The sequence below is a fragment of the Solanum verrucosum genome, unplaced genomic scaffold (assembly GCF_900185275.1).
Source record: "Solanum verrucosum unplaced genomic scaffold, falcon-dt-bn FXZP01000234.1, whole genome shotgun sequence".
Classification (NCBI taxonomy): Eukaryota; Viridiplantae; Streptophyta; class Magnoliopsida; order Solanales; family Solanaceae; genus Solanum; species Solanum verrucosum.
Genome location: NW_026020440.1, coordinates 500018 through 518680, shown reverse-complemented (window position 1 = coordinate 518680; position 18663 = coordinate 500018). Strand labels below are relative to the sequence as shown.

Below are 18663 nucleotides of genomic sequence, written 5' to 3'. Positions count from 1 at the left end.
CTACCTGGTCAAATTTTAGACTAGGAAGTCTACAATTGAAAGCTCTGAAATTTTTTCACCTTGAAATTCTGAATTATATTTCCCTCTTTCTAGATTGCCAAAATCAAATAAAATAACATAATAAACTCTTAGAAAATTTTACACATATGATTAGTGCCACCATATTATGTTAAATTATTAATAGGGTAAAAGTGATGTATTAAGATAAAATGAACAAAATAGTAATATGATTTTTTTAAGTGATAAATCTTATGTAAAGACATACTTCTTCCATCTCAAATTATGGGTGTGTTCGATATGAAAAAAATATTTTTCAACTAATTTTTTTGAAGTTAGAGTCAGGGTATTGTTTTTACTTTTTTTGCTAAAAAATTTGAAAAAAATCTTCAAAGAGCCTATGCATAGTTTTACGAATTTTGCCTAGTAGAGACCTGAATATAGGAATTTCTTTTCTTAGAGTCAAACCACGTCTTATAACGAAAGGGAGAGAAAATACAGACGCTCAAGACGTGACTGTGTATCCCTAAAATGGAAGTTGCATGTCTTCGCCAGCTTCCGGTTCATGGTGGAATCCATTGAATGTGATGGTAAAGCACGTGATTACGGTCGAAAAGCGGAGGTTTCCACTACTAGGTGAAAAGTAGGCTCTTGGGTCTAAGGTTAGGATCGGGGACCTACCTTTTCAACCAACTTGAGACGTGACTTCAAATTTGACCTCAATTCTCAAGTTCATTTTAATTTGATTTGGGACCTGACACTCAATCACTATCCTAAACCAGGATCCAACTTCAACCCCGAGCACGAGATCAGACTCCCTACTATTGAACTTCAACCTCGACTCTTGATCCTGATTTGGAACTCGACTTTTGATCCTAACTCAGGACTCGACCCTCATTTCAACCCTGACCTCGAAGAGGATCCGACCTTGCTTTCAACATTATTACGAATTCGACTCCTGACTGACCTCCCACGTCCGAACCCAACTCTTGGTAACATTTTGATCCAAAACTCAACTCCGATTATAATATTTTCCCCAAAATATAATACTCCCTCTGGTCCAATATAAATGAGTTGTTGCCGCTTTTTTTAGGATTCAAAATAAATGCATTTTTCAAACTTTAAGAATGTGTATTAATTATTTTTTCCCATAATTACACTTTTTAATTGAGTTTTCAAGCACGTTTAAATTCTAAATAATGATTATCTCTATTTTTAAAAAGAGTTTGGAAAGAATCAAATGGGGTAATATACAAATTACCTTTTGATTAATGTGTTTAAATATCTTTTTTAAGAGGCATGTCACACCTCAACAATTCATTTATATTGGATTCGAGATGTACTTTTAGGTTTGATATCATAATATTTTTCCACGTTACACCTAAATATTGTTGGAAAAATATTTTCTTCGTACTAGTCAAACACCCGAATATAAGTAAGAAAATCACTAATATTTCAAAAAATATATTTTCTTGAAAAATATTTCCCTTCGTATCAAACACACCCTAAATTCATTTAAATCCCTATCTTTTCCCCCTCCCTCATTTCTCAACTCTTTTTCTTCATTTCTTTTCCTTATAATCAAATTTTCTCCTTCATTTCTTCTTTTTTTACCAGATTTTGTTCCCTTTTTTCTAATGTTTTATTTTATCTTATTATGGAGTGCCACATGACATCTTTTTTTTTTAAAAAAAAAAAAGTGAGTATCATATGCATCATGACGTAATTTATTTATTTAGATGTATCAAATATGAATGAAAAGGGATAACATTACTTTAAAAATTGAAAAAATCTTTAATATCATAAAGGAAAGGTTTTAATACGCATATAATGATAGTTGAAATAGATAATAGAAATAATGAATAATTAAGGTATAAAACTACCAAAAAATGATTGTTGAAACGTGTTTTTATTGATCTCTTCAATAAATATGTGTTCCCTTTTTATTTTACATGTATAGGAAAAATGTACACTTTTGACAACTGCCCTAGAACTTATCAAGCTACTTTTTAATCCAAAAAAATAGGTTTTCTTTATAAATAATTTGTAACATGGTCATGAGTTTATATCTTATATTTATAGCAAAAGTTGGTCCTTTGTTTGGAACGTAAGCAACACAGCGTTAATTAATTAAAGCAAGATTAAGTACGAGCTATTTTGTTTTTCTTTTATTTGGTCAGGAACTAGTCAGCAAGAGCTATTTTTAAAAAAACATTGGTTAGGAACTAGTGACATTTAAACGAACAGAGTTTTATTTTGGTTCCTTTCTTTTAATTAGTTTATTATCAAGTGTCAAAACTTGTTTCGGAATATCTAGCGGAGTTAGAGTTTATGGTGAAAAGTCTCACTCGATATATAAAATGTTCTCTAATAAAATTGACTTTATTATCGGTTTGAATCATTTGGTTAAAATTAAGGGTTTTAAAAATGGATCAAAATCGTTTTTTCAAACGATCAATGCATTATTTATAGTATAAGCAAATGATATATTGTATGAAATAACAAACTATTAATTTAAATTAAATATTATAGTCATAGTTTATTTTATTTGTAATTCGCAGCAAACATCTCATTCTTTTGCCATCTGATTTGGTATACAATTAGCCATTTTATACATTTCGGTATAAAATGTATAAAATGTGTTTGTGTTTGTATAAAGCGAGAGAAAAGTGTATATACAAATAAAAATACATATATTTTCTTCTTATACACTCATAATTATACAAATACAGATCTTATTGTACAAATTACAATGTATAAATAAATTTATACAAAACTAAACAATTTGTGTAAAATTGGATGTATCTAGCGAATTATACAAATCAAAAACTCCATAGCAAACATGAAATTTGCTATGGAGTGCAATTATGCAAACTATAGTTATAACATACAAATATGATTTTTATGTTTGCTATATGTGAAAGTTGTTCTATATAAAAAAGAACCTTAGGTCCGCCTACGTGGCGCCACCACAAATCAGGATTTCCCTTTTAATTTATTTATTTCCAAAACTAGCTTTCCCCTTTCATGAAAAATTGTGACATTTATGAAAAGTTATGACTTTTATGAAAAATTGCGATAATGAAGCGTTGCGACTTTTATAAAAAGTTGTGACTTTTATGAAAGATTGTGACCTTTCCGAAGGGTTACAACTTTTCCAAATAGTTATAATATTTTCGATAAGGCACAATAAACATTTGTTCACACTACTCTTTGTTGTCTATAAATAGAGGGATTTTCTCTCATTTTAAAACAACGAAAATTCTGAACTACTTCTTCTTCTTCTTCTTTACAATTAAATATTTGTGTACTTTACTCATGTTGAGTGACTCACTGACATCATTGCTTATGTTATAGATCATGATATGTGTTTTTGCAGTCACTAATTTATGCTTATGTTATTAAAGATAAATGATAGATGTAATAATTTTCATTTTCCTTTACATTATTAATATTACGTAATCCTGTATATAAGATACTATAGTGTTTTAGTTTTAATGACTGATAGGTTTTAAATATTACTTTATAATTTCGTGATATTAATTATCCGCGCAAAGCACGGGTAATTTTACTAGTGATATAATAATAACATACCTAGTATACGCTTTACAAAGTGAGTATATATATAATTAAACAATATTTTTAAAAAAAAAAATGAGTGGACAAACGGCTCCTTAGTTTCCGGCTGTTCCCTAAAAGGCAGTATATAATGTGTAGTATTCTAGAACCCCTAAGATGAACGAAACAGCCAAGACAATTATTCCATAATCCATATTGACAGTTAGGGGTGTTCATGGTTCGGTTTGGATCGGTTATTAATTAAAATTAAAACCAAATCAATTTAAATCGATTTTTAAATTTCTAAAACCAAATCAAATCAAATAAAAAAAATAACCGTCGGTTTGGTTAACGCCGGTTTGGTTCGGTTTGGTTAGATTTTTTCGGTTCAAAAGTAATAAGTTTGTTCTGGACATACGCATCTTGATAGATAAAAACACTTAGTACATGAATAATTCACAAATAAGCTATTACACGAACAAAGTGATTCATCCAATGTACCAAATTTTGGAAACTAAAAAAACTCATTGTTAATAGCATAAAGTTGGTTCAATATTCTGGAGATCTCAACATCTTATCAATAGACTTTTCAATAAAATTACACCTTAAAATATTGAGAAATTACTTCTACAAAAAAAACCAATATTTCATAGTCAAAACTAATCAATTACCATCTTCTTTAGCTTGAGCTTTAGATTATTCAATGTTGCGTTAGAAAATTTTATATAGAACAAAGAAAGTATGATCTTTAAAGTAATGAATATTGAGGGATTTAGACTTAACGTTTTTATAGTTGGGCTAAAATATAAGTGTTGGGCTTCATAAAATAGTAAAATTAAAGACTTAGGTTAATTAAAATTTATCAAAATACTTATATTTTATTTATAAATAATTGTAAAATATTATATATATAACTTCTCGGTTCGGTTTGGTTATTTTTGCGGTTAATTTTTAGTAAAACCAAAATCAAACCAAATAATATTGGTTTTTCAAAATTTAAAATCAAATCAAACCAAATATAGGTTTTTAAAATTGGTTTGGTTCGGATTGCAGTTCGGTTTGATTTTATAACCATAACCATGAACAACTCTATTGACAGTGGAGTGATAAATATTTTTTTATTCTTCGGGCCCGTTTGGTCATGTGATATGATATCATGATATGGTATCATGATATGAAATCATGGATGAAATTGAAGTTTTGTTTGGACATGCAATATGAAAATTTTGTGTTGTATATTTTCTCATAAACATAAAAATCTCATAAGTTGTAAAACTATTAAAATAGCTCCAATTGTTTATTCAATCTTATCAAATAAACAAAAATTTATAAAATCGCAAAATAAATTATTGCAAAGCTATTTGTTCTCCACTTAAGTAATTGTTTCATCTAACTTTAATTTAATTTTAAAAAAATTGAATATAAATTGTAGTGTACTAGTCTTTAATATAATCCTCCCACATAATACATACAATTTTCTCACGTTGAACTTGCATTTCTCGATCATGTGACCGAGAAGACGAACCAACATTGTTACTTTGAGCCATTTGTTGGTTAATATCACTTGCAACTATATTTTCATGCTCATAGACCATGAATATTTCATCACTTTAACAATCGGTTGGTGTGAGTTAAAGTGACTATATGTTGGTGAGAATAATAAATTTTAAAAAGTAATGATGTTATTATAAATTTTATTTACATATGAAATAAATGGTTAGTAGATATAAACGTGGGGTTGTTTTAACAAAATATAAACTTGTGGATCAATTTTTGTATTAAAAATATCTCAAATAATGATATGGAATTACCATATAATTCCATGTCATGGTTTTTGGAGAATATGGAATCACATCTCATGATATGGAATCATGAGATGGAATCAGTGTAAAATTGCATGTCCAAACGCTGATTCCATCTCACGATACCATATTGTGATATGGTATCGCATGGCCAAACGCCTACTTAATCAGAGATTTCGAGTTTGAGTTCTCCAGGTACAAAGTCGCCTTTAAAGGTACCAAATATTTTATAAGAAACCAAAAAAAAAAAAAAAAAAACTACTCCATATTGAATAAAGTCGTGTTTAGTAATGTTATTACTTTTCACCATATCCCATGTCTTTTGTTCCCAAAGTCATCACTAAACAAACAAATTCATTTCTTGTTATGACTCTTTCAAGGCATTTGTCATTTTCATCTTTTGTCCTTGAGAAAAGTCATTGCACGTAATAAACATACACACACTGTTGCTAAAATTAGGAACATTAACATTAATGAGGTAGATTTTGTAGCGTTTTGCAATTTATATGCTTTAGTATTATACTTCCTCCGTTTTAATTCAAGTGTCTTACTTATTTTTGTTTTTGTCTGTCCCTCAAAAATTCATTTCTTGTTATGACTCTTTCAAGGCATTTGTCATTTTCATCTTTTGTCCTTGAGAAAAGTCATTGCACGTAATAAACATACACACACTGTTGCTAAAATTAGGAACATTAACATTAATGAGGTAGATTTTGTAGCGTTTTGCAATTTATATGCTTTAGTATTATACTTCCTCCGTTTTAATTCAAGTGTCTTACTTATTTTTGTTTTTGTCTGTCCCTCAAAAAGTATATCTTTCTATGTTGAGTAAGTTTTCCAATTCCAACAAAATTTAAGTAACTACACACATCCTTACTTTAAGAGAATATTTATTTTTCAACTGTGTCAGTCAAACTAAGACACTTAAATTGGGACAATAGAAATATCATTTTTGTACGTATAAAACATTTGAATTATTTTTTTCTTTTCAATTTATAAGTGGTAATACGAAATCATTTCTAACTCTACATCATTGGGTTGCCGTGTTGAAATATACAATTGTGGAACGGTTAATAGTCCCTGATTCTAATCCATTATTCTATTTTTTTCTTTAGTATTATAGATACAAAGCACCAATCACTCGGGGACAAATTCTACGTTGTTTTCACATGTGATTGTCCTTTTCACACATTATTCTAGTGTAGACGAATGGATCATACATTTGATAGGTTCAATTCAATTGAATTCATCATTTTTGACACGGAATACAGCTGAAAATCACCAATCTATTGACAAATATTAAATTCCGAATTCATAATTTAAAATACAATGGTAAGTGTTAACGACCTTAAATGTTGAACAAATCAAGTTAAAATCTTACATCTCTGTTTGACGGTAGATTAATATATCTCCATCAGTTATCAATGATCAAGTTCTAATGTTCTATCCAGAAATCATAATCTGCAGCAGTAGTACATTTTAACTTGCCTCTTTACGAGCAGGGACGTTGATATGATTATGGACAAGGGCTTGGAAACCTCGAGTGGACCTTGTTGATCTCGGTAATTATCTCAGGACTGATGTTGACCTTACATGCAGCAAGAACCTCTTCAAGCTGCCAAACTTTTGTGGCTCCAAAAACAACACTAGCCACGAGAGGGTGTCTCATAATGAAGGCTGCCCAAACAATTCAAAGTCAAAAGATATGTAGTGTATATCAAAATCTGTATGTCACAGACTCAATCAAATGACTACCATGCATAATATTTCAGTTTTTGTTCATTAGGAAAATAGCTAGAAAGGCTTATCTATGGTCAGTAGTGGATAGGAACTAGAATAGGAGTTCGGAAGAAGATTGGTCATACCAATTGCAAGAGAAACTGGATGAATGCCATATCTGTCTGCAATCTCTAGGTATGACTGCAAAAATGAGTGAAATTCATGATTACAAAGGTAAATGTCAATTGTATGTCATAAGAAACTAAATAATTTAGCGAAGAAAATAGCTAACTACAGGAACAAACATTAGAGGACATATTTTACAGTCTTAAAGAGAAAACGTATTCAACTATATCACACCCATGAGAAAATTTGGTTCTTCCAGAAGAGTGTTTTTTTTTCCCCAAGGATTCCTAGAAGTTTGAGTTTTACATGTCGAGCAGAAAATGAACAAAAAGATATTTCATCACATGCACACACCACATATTAAGAATTGCATCATTTTTGTATAAATAAGCAGTGGTCATTCTCTGCCTAAAGAGGTGTATTTCCTGACCTCTATATAATTGAGTTAAGCAAAATGGTAAGACAGCTTTAGGAAGAAGAATTTCCTTACTTTGGCAGCATATAAAACATTAGATTTTGACAGGTCATATCTGGACTCCCCTTCCTTATATCTCCCTACCAGAAGTTAGAGATTAGTATAGTGAAAAAATTTACAGGCATTAGTTAAATATTCCAATGAAACTGCAACCAGTCTGACCTTTAAACAGATTTAAACGAGCATTAGGTGGACCACCATCCTCGGCAAAGTACTTCCCAGAAAGTATGCCCATGGCCAGAGGGCTGTATGCCAACAAGCTTATCCTAGAGACATTCAGCAAGAAGAAAGCAAAGAGGTCATTACCAGCAGTCAATTCCACAAATATTTCAACTTAACAGATGAGCCAAGTTCACAACAGTTTTTTTTTCTCATTAATTTGACAACAGGCAGGTTGTTCTTGCAGAAAGCAGCCTCATTGAAGAGAGATTTTATTAGTTATATCCCTTTGTTATTCCCCTAGAAGACCGATAGGTTCAAATCCTAAAAACATGTTGTTTTTTCTTCTTCTTTGTTTGATTCTCCGAAAAGGGTACATGAAAATCTCTATAGATATGCTCAGATCAAACAAAGATGAAAAGTAGCAAAAGAATCATGGTCAAGGTAACTGAAACAAGTCAAGTGAGCTCCAAGGACAGTCATCATATAGTTCAAACTAATGTTGCCTTTGCAGGAAAAACAACCAGACGCAATGACATGCCAGTATCACTAAAAATAGAAAGCTTTCACTGTAGCTATAGAGGATGTTAAACAGTCCTAATACAGTTGAAGCATAATACAGGAGTTCCTAGATGATTGTTGAACAGTACGAATGCTAAAGAGAGATTGTTGGGATCAACAGATAAACATTGTGCTTTTCTGACACGTTCCTTTCAGTTTCCTATGATCTTGTCAGCAAATTTAGGACCAGTATCTGTTTATTAGAGCCGTCCATGCTTTGCAAACAATATCCAAGAAGGTTCACAATGCACCCTCTTCATTTGCACAAATTGGATGTTGTAGTACAAAAAGCAACACCGCATACCCAAATAAAATGCCTATCCCAAAGTTGTCCAGACAATCCAAGGATTACCTCTCATTGTGACAGCATTCGGCCATAGCTAAATCAAAATTTCGACATAACAAGTTGTACGCATTCTGAAAAGAAGAAGCCAAATCAAGTGTTATCTTATATTAGTGAAGAAACAATATTTGAAGGAGGCAAAGACAAAAAAGTCTCTACATTAAAAGAGGATTGAGCCAAAAAACACCTGAACAGACACTATTTGAAGATTCCCTGCTCTACTTTTGGCAACTTGTTGGAACTTCATAATGCCATATGGTGTTTCATTACTAAGGCCAATGTATCTGATCTAAAGAGAATAATTTGAACAGCCAATAGGAAATAGCGACCAAATTTATGAAGTTAACATCTCGGCCTTCATGAGGAAAAGTAATTAGTGAAGTTAGCATCTTTGCTGTCATGACTGACCTTACCAGCATCAACAGCTCTTTCTAGAGCATCAAGTTGTTCCTCGAAACATACTGGAGTATAATGTCGTAGGGGATCATAGTCAGTTTCTCCAAACATAGGAACATAGCTGCCAGAAAGTTTAACATGGTGAACATCAGAATTGACGTTGACAGTTGAAGAAGAAAACGTCTTAAGATATCTGTTTAAATTTTGATAAATGAATTTTTTTTGAGTGTTTACATCTGTGAGAAAACAATGCCACAAAATGTAGGATTTATCTACAAACCGATCAGGCCAGTGAATTTGATACAAGTCAATGTAGTCCGTCTTTACACGCAACAGGCTGCATCAATTCAATAAGGTACCTCATCAGACGCAGTACAAAAATATAAACCATAGCAGATAGAGACCATCTTCACAAGTACACTTTATTGTCAAAATCATGCCTCTGATGCAGTCAAAACAGAAACTGAATGGGCAATGTAAAGGTAACAAAAACCAAAAACAAGAATTTACTCAAACCTATTGTCAATAGCCTCAGTTATGTTCCGAGCATCCACGCTTTCTGGTCCATTTCGAATCCAAGACATTTGTCCAGATGGTCCACTGACCTATAACAACATAGTTGTGGAAGATATCAAAATGCTAGTGCAGTTGGAATAAGATCCCAGCTCCAAACAATAAAAACGAAGAAAAGGAAATATACTTATAACTACATGTTAGAAAGAAACTTTCACAGCCAACAACATAAATTTTACTCCTTATGACTCTGGAAAAGCAAGAATGTGTCTCATAATGCTACTGATTTCGAATGGCAACCAAGTATTGAATCGTGCCTCATAGACGGCTAGGCATAGAGAAGTGCTAATTTCTTGCATAATCAACTCCTTTGTCACATTTTAGTAATGCCAGACATATTCTGGAAGATCTAGCCTATTCAGCCAAATTATTCTAACTAGTCCTACACATCATATTCAAACATGCTGAGTCTTAAACCCAAATTCGACCTTCACGAATAGTAACACAGAATTGCATATCTTTCCTACAATATTCTAATCTTTAGGAAGAATTGCGGATCAGAGCTAATGAATAGAGAACCTTAGTGGCAAAAACAACACTATCGCGAGGGACTTTTCTTTCTCTAATCCAACGCCCAAAATACTCCTCACTTGTGCCATGAGTTTCTGCACGCTGGGGTACTGGATACCTGTTTTTCATTGATTTTATAAAAGCACAAATCAACAAAACATTCTATAAATCTTCTGCATCCAATATACTTCACAATTATAATTTGACTAATTTAGTATCCTCAAGAGGAGTAAATAAGGATTGACGATTACATTTCAGCAGAATCGAAGAAGTTAATTCCTGAGTTGAAAGCTTTGTCGAGGAGTTGAAATGATTCAGCCAAGGTGTTTTGCTCACCGAAAGTCATGGTTCCTGTGAGAATGACAAAAAACTCAAGGCCGTTAAAGAGACTGCATTCTCTGGATGTTATAAAATAAATACACAAAAGTTAAACCTAAACAGAGTCTGGAGACAGTCAAATCTGGAGCAAGGTTGAATAGAGGAACTGTAAACGCCATTATTAATGACTGGAGTTAAGAAACTCATAGAATTTGCAGAATAAAGCGAGGGAGCTAAAAGAGGATATGGAGAAGAGATAAGGAAAAAGAAATACTAAAGGAGAAAAAATGGAGATGCAGGGGATCGAACCCTGTACCTCTCGCATGCAAAGCGAGCGCTCTACCATTTGAGCTACATCCCCCTTGTATTAAAAGAGTAATCTTTACTAATGTAGTGTTGAAATACAGTTTAGTATTTGGTTCATTAGTGCTTTCTATGGTTTGGAAAGTTTATACTGTTGAAACAATTTTCATCAAATAGATCAGTCATTTTGCTTGTTGCATAATTCATTTGAGAAATCAATCGGTTCAGTTCGATTATTTTGAATTGATAAATCAATAACTTTTTTCTATTCGATTGCAGAAGAGTGTATTTTAATTTTCATGGCATTGTTAGAGACCATTTTTTATGAAGAATTTGCTTTACAGAGAGAAGATATTAAAGTCGAAGCAACATAAACTAGAAATTATAAGAAATCTATTAATCTTTCATAATCCAACAGAAGAAAATGAGGAAACAAACTTGCAATTCACATACGAAAAACTCCCAACTAATTTACTCTAAAATCAAAATTCACAACCCAATTCCTCCTACTGCAACACCTAAACATCTAAAACTCCTGTCAAACAGAGTTGATTTCACCTTTCCCTTTAACAATCTTCTTAGGAAGCAAATTCTGATGAATATTAGGCAAAACCCCACCATTAGCAATGGTAGCAGATCCCAACAACTTGCTCAATTCATCATCATTCCTCACAGCAAGCTGAATATGCCTCGGAACAATCCTGTTCTTCTTGTTATCCCTCGCAGCATTCCCAGCAAGTTCCAATAACTCAGCAGTTAGATACTCAAGAACAGCTGAGAGATACACCGGTGAACCGGAACCAACTCGCTGAGCATAACGACCCTTTTTCAAAAACCGAGCAATTCGACCCACAGGGAATTGGAGACCCGCTTTCTGAGATCTGGAAGTGGATTTTGAAGCTTTCTGGGTTTTTCCTCGACCGGCCACAGATTTGGTTGCAGTTGTTGAAGGCATGTTGATTGATTGATTCAAAGGAAGAAGAGAAGTTTTCTGTTTAAGAATTTGAATTTGCTTTACCGGTAGATATTTTTCAAAGTGAGTTTTCTTGTGTTTATATAGAGTTGATGTGAGTTGTTTGATTGGTTGTTTAAGTTTCACATGGATCGCCAACGTGGCATTTCTTTTTTGCTTTTTCTTTTGTTAGTTTCCATGCTGAAATATGATTGGCTAATTAGTTTCACTCGGATTGCCAACATGGCATCTTTTATAACTTTGATTGATTTTTTCTTTTAATTAAACAAAAAGTGTATCGGAAGATAAAGTTTTCCATTATTATTTTCTACTAACCTTAAATCTTAATATATACTTTCTGTCTCAAAATATTTATTAATTTTCGAAATCTAAGATAAAGTTAATTCTTTTTCTTTTTATTTGACCCTAAATAGTAGTTATTCTTGAATATTACAATCACCTCAATTATATGATACATAAATAAGGATAGAATAATTAAATATTTTTTCTAACTAATATTTTTATTAAAAAAATGTGTAAATAAAAAATGACAAGTATTTTAAGATAGAGGAGTTACTCTCTCCGAATCACTTTACTTGTTGTCTTAATTAAAAATAAATAGTCCAAATTAGTTGTTATTTTAGAGAATCATGCGACAGTAACTTTAATTGTCCTAAGGTATCAAATTTTTTGTCACATAAATGACGACCTGGCATTATTGAAGCGAAAATGATGGGTACGTTAATTGTATTAGATAGGAGATGCAGAACATATCTTAACTATTGGTACATTCGTTATATAATTGAATACTCTTTTCATTTTGCCTTTAATAATAATTATTATTGTAAGTAATAAGTATTGACTAATTAGCATAGAAAACTTAAATAAAGAGCACATACTCTAATATTTTGATTGCTGAGATTAACTCTTTTTTATTTATTAAAGAGAGATTACATAAATAATATTTATTGAAAAGAGATTAACATTTTAAATTATTAAAGATAATAAATAAGAATATGATAGTCAAAATATGTTCACATTTTTTACGGGAAATGTAAATATAAAATGTGACAAATAAAATAATTCAGAGAGAGTATTTCATATTGAGGTGCCGTAAGTTCCTTTAAAACACTTTTAACTATATCAATTAATTACCAAATACCAATAGTGGTGCGGCATGGATGAAGTAGAGACTTGCATTTGTAGTCTTGTGTGATAAAAAGGTACCACTAAACCTTAAAGGTAAATTTTATGAAGTGATGTTTAGACCGACTTTGTTGTTTGGGCGCAGTACTGGCTAGTGAAGAACTTCCATGTTCAAAAGATGCATGTTGTGAAAATAATGATATTGAGGTGGATGTGTGGGCATACAAGGAGTGATAAGATTAGAAATTAGGATATTCGGGATAAGGTGGAAGTGACCTCTGTGGTGGACAAAATGAGGGAAGCGAGATTGAGATGGTTTGGACATGTTAAGAGGAGATACGCAGATGCCCCAGTGAGGAGGTGTGAGAGATTGGTTGGTTATAGTAGAAACGAGAAGAGGTAGAGCTGGTTGGCCGAAGAAGTAATGGGAGATGCGATTAGACAAGACATGGTTCAACTTAAGGTTGACACGGCCTTAGATAGGAGGGTGTGTAGGATATGTATTAGGGTACAAGGTTAGCAGGCAGTGACGTGTTGTCTTGCTTGTCGAGGGCGTAGTTGTTTGTCGTCGCACTGGCTGTAATATTATAGTCGATTGTTTATTGTGTTTTGATGTTGCACTATTTTATTGTTTTTGTTCTCTTTCTCGCAGGATTTGCACTCTTTCTCTTGTTAGTTGCTATGTTTTTTTCCTTCACAATGTGTTTATCTCTTTGTAATTTGATTTGCTACGGTACTTGAGCCGAGGATCTTCCAAAAACAACTTCTCTACTTTTATGAGATAGTGATAAAATCTACCAACACTCTGACCTCCACTTATCTACAGAATATGTTGTTGTTACCAAATACCAATAATCCCAATTTAGTTAATAGATTCATTTTACAGTATCATAGCACACCCTCCAAAATCCAAACAAAAGTTTCACACACAATATTCTAATCAATATTTTAAAAGGTGTGGCGTAAGGTAAAGTTTTTTACTTCGTACAAGATAAAGACGTATGAGTTGTGATGAAGTATAAAAAATTTAAAAAATGAAAAAGTAAATAATAAAAGCCTAATAGTTCTAACTTCTAAGAGTCATTCAACTAAGACACAGAGACAAATAAACATGAAGATATAAATTTGGATCGTCTAGCTATTTTTAGAAGGATATTCAAATGATTTTAACCCTCACGATATTCTCAAATAATAGCATTTGATTTACTTTCAAGTCTCAATAATATTCTTCACATATCAAATTGTGAACCACCCATTATAAAAAATATTTGTTTGAATAGGACTGGTTACTTTAATCATGAATAACAATTAGTAATAAGGTTTTCAGTGACGATTTTGATTTGGGTTATATGACTTTTTCCTTATAAATAAAGAGCAATAAAATAAAGGATCAAATTAATAACAGCTATTAGTTGAGATGTTAAGGATCAAGCTGTTTCAATCTGCATAGTAGTAGTTGACCAATTACTTGATTTTTAATGAAATTGAATAATTGGTCATCAAAAAGTGATTTTTTGTCTTTTCTCCCACTGAATTTGTAGTATCAGTCCATGATATATGCTTTCCTAGATTTCCAATTGGATGTGCACACGTAGACATGTCCTATATGGTATTTCGTATGAGACACCACGTAGGATGCATATGTCTACTCATCCAACTTTATATAACTTTAAGTATATACACTCAAAGTTGGAGGCATGGATATTTGTTGAAGTCAAGTTAAAATGATATGTTTTTATGTGTTATACAAGAGATCTTATTTCCTCGGGGAAAAAACAAGTTTCATATATGACATTCCAAGTTCATTGTCTTTGTCTCCCCGCCAAATATTCTGTTTAGTCCAAAAAATAGAAAGGTTGTGCCTGGTCAAAATTGTATAAAATGGAGTAGTTGATCCATCAATAAAGCTTGAAACTTGTTGCTAAATAATCTTATCTTGAGATGATGCAGGGCCAAGAAGTTGTCAATATTCTAATGATAGTAATTTATATTTGCTAATTTTTCCTGTGTCTTTGATTCCAAAGAGACAATGACACCTTCCTACTCTCCACAACAATCACCTTAATTAAAAATGTATTCAGATGCAAACAATGTTACATAAAATACTCAAATGTTGCCATCAGCCATTTTGGCATCTTCATATATTACTCTAATCAATCATCATTAATCAGTTTGCTATATTTCTTTCAGCTCAATAGAAACAAAGCATGGACAGACTTGTTAAGCCTGATTTGGAGGAACTCAAACTCTGTTTCATCAAAGGCCAAAAGTGTTGTGCAACTTTCAAATTAACCAATCTTATGCATACCATGTCTGTTGCTGTTGGTCTTTCTACTACCAACCCTTCTCTTTTCTCATTCTCACATCCATTTACTATTATTCCTCCTCTCTCGACAGCTTCCTTCACTCTTTTCTTGACTAATTCTTGTGATCAACCTCCTGTTTATACGCCTTTAGACACCGTTGTGGTTAAGTCGTCTATGCTTCCTACTGGTAAAGCAAGTGAGGATGATCTTCGCCGTCTTTTCTCAAGAAGTGGACGACATATTTTCAAAGATGCCAAGATTCCTATTTCCCTTGTTGGTCCACAAGTTGTGGAGTTTCTTCTTTCATCCAAGAATTTATTGGATGTTAGTTTACTTCTCCCAAAAGCCTTGTCTTTGTGTGATGGCTGTCAGCTTGATTCATTGCTTAATTCTGCTGCTAAGAATGGAAATTCCCACTTTATTTCAGCTCTGATTGAGGCTGGTGCTGATGTTAATAGAAGGGACTCGGATGGAGACTCCGTTATGTCACTGGCTGTGAAATATGGAAATCTTGATTCTGTTCAGGTTCTGATTGAGTCTGGTTATACTATTGACAACTCTGTTGATAGGTTTCTGCATTATGCTGCTGCCACGGACCGTGTGGACTTACTGGAGATTCTTTGTTTGGGTTATGCTGACATAGATTTGAATTCAATTGATTCACAAGGTAGAACTCCCCTTCATATAGCAGCGTATCACGGGCATGTTGAATTGATTCAGTTTCTTGTTTCAGTAGGGAGTGATCCAGATATGTTAGATTCTCAAGGATGGACTCCCTTGCACTTTGCTGCTCAACAAGGCCATGTTGAAGCAGTTGGTTTCTTACTAAATCATTCCACTTTTGCAAAGTATGCTGTAACGAATCAAGGGAAGACAGCGTATGAGCTTGCTACTGATGAAGGCCATTCTAAATTGTATGATCTTTTACAACTAGGAGACACTTTGCATAGGGCTGCAAGAAAAGGGGATGTTGCTAATATCAAGAAATGTATCGCAGAAGGGGCGAATGTGAATGGAAAGGATCAGAATGGATGGACTCCTTTGCATAGAGCAGCTTTTAAGGGTAGAATCGAAGGGGTAAAGGTATTGGTAAAGCACGGAGCTAAGCTTGATGTTGTTGATGATTGTGGACACACGCCGCTTCATCTTGCTATTGAGGCTGGACAAAAAGATGTGGCTATGTATTTAATTACACAAGGTGCTAAGGCTATTTTGAAGAGCTTCAAAGCTATAGGACAGAATCCATGCGATTTCGAGAATTTCAAGAACCATCCTTCAAATCTACATACTACCACTTTGTATCATGTAAAGCATGAAAGAGCTTAATTTCAAATTGTGAAGAGATTGTTAATATATTTTTTTAGACTAACGTAAAGGGTTTGTAAACTCCTTTTTGTGTTTTCTCTGTAACTTTTAAGTTCTATAATCTGAAATGCCTTGAAATATTAGGACCTAGCAGAAATTATACTTTCGTTGTAAACCACACTGCAAATATTCAAACTAGGACATATATCCTTTCATTTGATCAATAATAAATTTACTAATTCCAATTCAGAAGAACTCAAGATTTTCGAGTTCCAAAAGTTGAAAAAACCTGTTTTCTAAATTTTACAACAACAGAACATAATTGCCTCCGAACTTTTCAAGTTTATTTGGATTATACAAGTTATAGATGTATGCAGAACACGTCTACAAAAACTTCCGCAGTAGCTAAAAATATACAAGAGCCTCTTCCAATTGAGTTACATCTACTTTGCTCTTCACTATACAAAGTTGTAAGTATGTAGATGTCCAAAATCACAAGAAACCACTTCTTTAGCTTTGAAGCTCTTCAAATTAGCCTTAGCACCTTGGGCAATCAAATACATCGCCACATCCTTTTGTCCAGCCTCAATAGCAAGATGAAGCGGCGTGTATCCAACATAATCTACAATATCAAGCTTAGCTCTGTTGTTTACCAATACCTTTACCACTTCAACTCTACCCTTAAATGCTGCTCTATGCAAAGGAGTCCATCCATTCTGATCCTTTCCATTCACATTCGCTCCTTCAGCGATACATTTCTTGATATCAGCAACATCCCCTTTTCTTGCAGCCCTATGCAAAGTGTCTCCCAATTGTAAAACATCATACAATTTAGAATGACCCTTATCGATAGCAAGCTCATACGCAGTCTTCCCTTGTTTCGTTACAACATATTTAGCAAAATTGGAATGATTTAGTAACACACCAACAGCTTCAACATGGCCTTGATGAGCAGCAAAATGCAAGGGAGTCCATCCTTGAGTATCTAACATATCTGTATCACTCCCTACTGAAACAAGAAACTGAATCACTTCAACATGCCCGTGAATCGCTGCTATATGAAGGGGAGTTCTACCTTGTGAATCAATTGAATTCAAATCCATATCAGCATAACCCAAACATAGAATCTCCATTAAGTCCACGCGGTCCGTGGCAGCTGCATAATGCAGAAATCTATCAGCAGAGTTATCAATAGTATAACCAAACTCAATCAGAACCTGAACACAATCAAGATTGCCATATTTCACAGCCAATGACATAACGGAGTCCCCCTCCAAGTCTCGTCTATTAATATCAGCACCAGCCTCAATCAGAGCTGAAATATAATGGGAATTCCCATTCTTGGCAGCAGACTTAAGCAATGAATCAAGCTGACAGCCATCACACAAAGACAAGGCTTTTGGGAGAAGTAAACTAACATCCAATAAATTCTTGGATGAAACAAGAAACTCAACAACTTGTGAACCAACAAGGGAAATAGGAATCTTGGCATCTTTGAAAATATGTCGTCCACTTCTTGAGAATAGACGGCGAAGATCATCCTGACTTGCTTTACCAGTAGGAAGCATAGACGATTTAACTATAACGATGTCTAAAGGCGTACAAACAGGAGGTTGATCACAAGAATTAGTCAAGAAAAGAGTGAAGGAAGCTGTTGAGAGAGGAGGAATAATAGTGAATGGATGTGAGAAAGAGAAAAGAGAAGGGTTGGTAGTAGAAAGACCAACAGCAACAGACATGGTGTGCATAAGATTGGTTAATTTGAAAGTTGCACTACATTTTTGGCCATTGATGAAACAGAGTTTGAGTTCATCCAAATCAGGCTTAACAAGTCTGTCCATGCTTTATTTTCTTTTGGGATTGAAAGAATTTTGACAAACTTAGAAGAATATATGGCTTAATTAATAATGTGAATGATATGATAATTTGATTAGAAAAAGATGAATGCCAAGAGGATTGATAGTGATGTAATGCTCATTTTTTTTAGTAGTATTTGAATATTATATGTTACATTGTTCTCATCTGAATGATACAAATACATACATTTTTAACAAGTGTTATTATTGGAGGCTGATTAAATTCGAATTGTGCACTGCAGGGTTCATTTGGCGGTG

The 18663-nt window shown here is 33.2% G+C and overlaps 5 protein-coding genes and 1 non-coding gene across 9 annotated transcripts in view; 1 reads left to right on the top strand and 5 right to left on the bottom strand.

The window, feature by feature from the left end:
* LOC125808167 (serine/threonine-protein phosphatase BSL1) overlaps positions 1 to 111 on the bottom strand; it is a 29296-nt gene extending 29185 nt beyond the window's left edge. For all 3 annotated transcript variants that reach the window (XM_049487889.1, XM_049487890.1, XM_049487887.1), the window contains exon 1: positions 5 to 111. The gene's annotated coding sequence lies outside the window, so the exon portion shown is untranslated. The remainder of the gene's footprint in view (positions 1 to 4) is intronic.
* A 6573-nt stretch (positions 112 to 6684) lies between these two features.
* Positions 6685 to 10783, bottom strand: LOC125808184 (uncharacterized). Its single transcript, XM_049487910.1, has 12 exons — positions 10653 to 10783; positions 10471 to 10570; positions 10229 to 10337; positions 9653 to 9741; positions 9417 to 9473; positions 9149 to 9257; positions 8928 to 9029; positions 8750 to 8814; positions 7840 to 7943; positions 7693 to 7757; positions 7223 to 7277; positions 6685 to 7034 (listed from the first exon to the last, which is right to left on the bottom strand). The coding sequence occupies exons 1-12, from the start codon at positions 10714 to 10716 to the stop codon at positions 6874 to 6876; spliced, it is 1080 nt and encodes a 359-aa protein (XP_049343867.1). The 5' UTR covers positions 10717 to 10783; the 3' UTR covers positions 6685 to 6873.
* A 42-nt stretch (positions 10784 to 10825) lies between these two features.
* Positions 10826 to 10898, bottom strand: TRNAA-UGC (transfer RNA alanine (anticodon UGC)). The gene has a single exon. It is a non-coding gene; the product is annotated as a tRNA-Ala (tRNA).
* A 313-nt stretch (positions 10899 to 11211) lies between these two features.
* LOC125808192 (histone H2AX-like) lies at positions 11212 to 11795 on the bottom strand. Its single transcript, XM_049487918.1, has one exon. It carries the CDS (start codon positions 11793 to 11795, stop codon positions 11379 to 11381), a length of 417 nt encoding a protein of 138 aa, XP_049343875.1. The 3' UTR covers positions 11212 to 11378.
* Positions 11796 to 15053: 3258 nt separating this feature from the next.
* Positions 15054 to 16570, top strand: LOC125808232 (protein VAPYRIN-LIKE-like). Its single transcript, XM_049487955.1, has one exon. The coding sequence runs from the start codon at positions 15146 to 15148 to the stop codon at positions 16568 to 16570; it is 1425 nt and encodes a 474-aa protein (XP_049343912.1). The 5' UTR covers positions 15054 to 15145.
* A 361-nt stretch (positions 16571 to 16931) lies between these two features.
* On the bottom strand, positions 16932 to 18427 carry LOC125808174 (protein VAPYRIN-LIKE-like). 2 transcript variants are annotated; one of them, XM_049487899.1, is made up of 2 exons: positions 17625 to 18427; positions 16932 to 17555 (listed from the first exon to the last, which is right to left on the bottom strand). In XM_049487899.1, the coding sequence occupies exons 1-2, from the start codon at positions 18388 to 18390 to the stop codon at positions 17008 to 17010; spliced, it is 1314 nt and encodes a 437-aa protein (XP_049343856.1). In that variant the 5' UTR covers positions 18391 to 18427; the 3' UTR covers positions 16932 to 17007. The 2 variants fall into 2 exon arrangements, with proteins under 2 accessions (XP_049343856.1, XP_049343855.1); XM_049487898.1 differs by having other exon boundaries at positions 16932 to 18427.
* Between the last annotated feature and the right edge of the window lie 236 nt (positions 18428 to 18663).

Bases quoted from the DNA above. Each gene is read 5' to 3' on its own strand.
- LOC125808174 (XM_049487898.1), bottom strand. From the start codon at position 18,390: ATGGACAGACTTGTTAAGCCTGATTTGGATGAACTCAAACTCTGTTTC.
- LOC125808192 (XM_049487918.1), bottom strand. From the start codon at position 11,795: ATGCCTTCAACAACTGCAACCAAATCTGTGGCCGGTCGAGGAAAAACC.
- LOC125808184 (XM_049487910.1), bottom strand. From the start codon at position 10,716: ATGGCGTTTACAGTTCCTCTATTCAACCTTGCTCCAGATTTGACTGTC. The intron at 10,571-10,652 runs GTTTAACTTTTG...TCATTCTCACAG, and splicing joins TGTCTCCAGACTCTGTTTAG to GAACCATGACTTTCGGTGAG. The intron at 9,474-9,652 runs GTTTGAGTAAAT...GAATTGATGCAG, and splicing joins ACTGAGGCTATTGACAATAG to CCTGTTGCGTGTAAAGACGG.
- LOC125808232 (XM_049487955.1), top strand. From the start codon at position 15,146: ATGGACAGACTTGTTAAGCCTGATTTGGAGGAACTCAAACTCTGTTTC.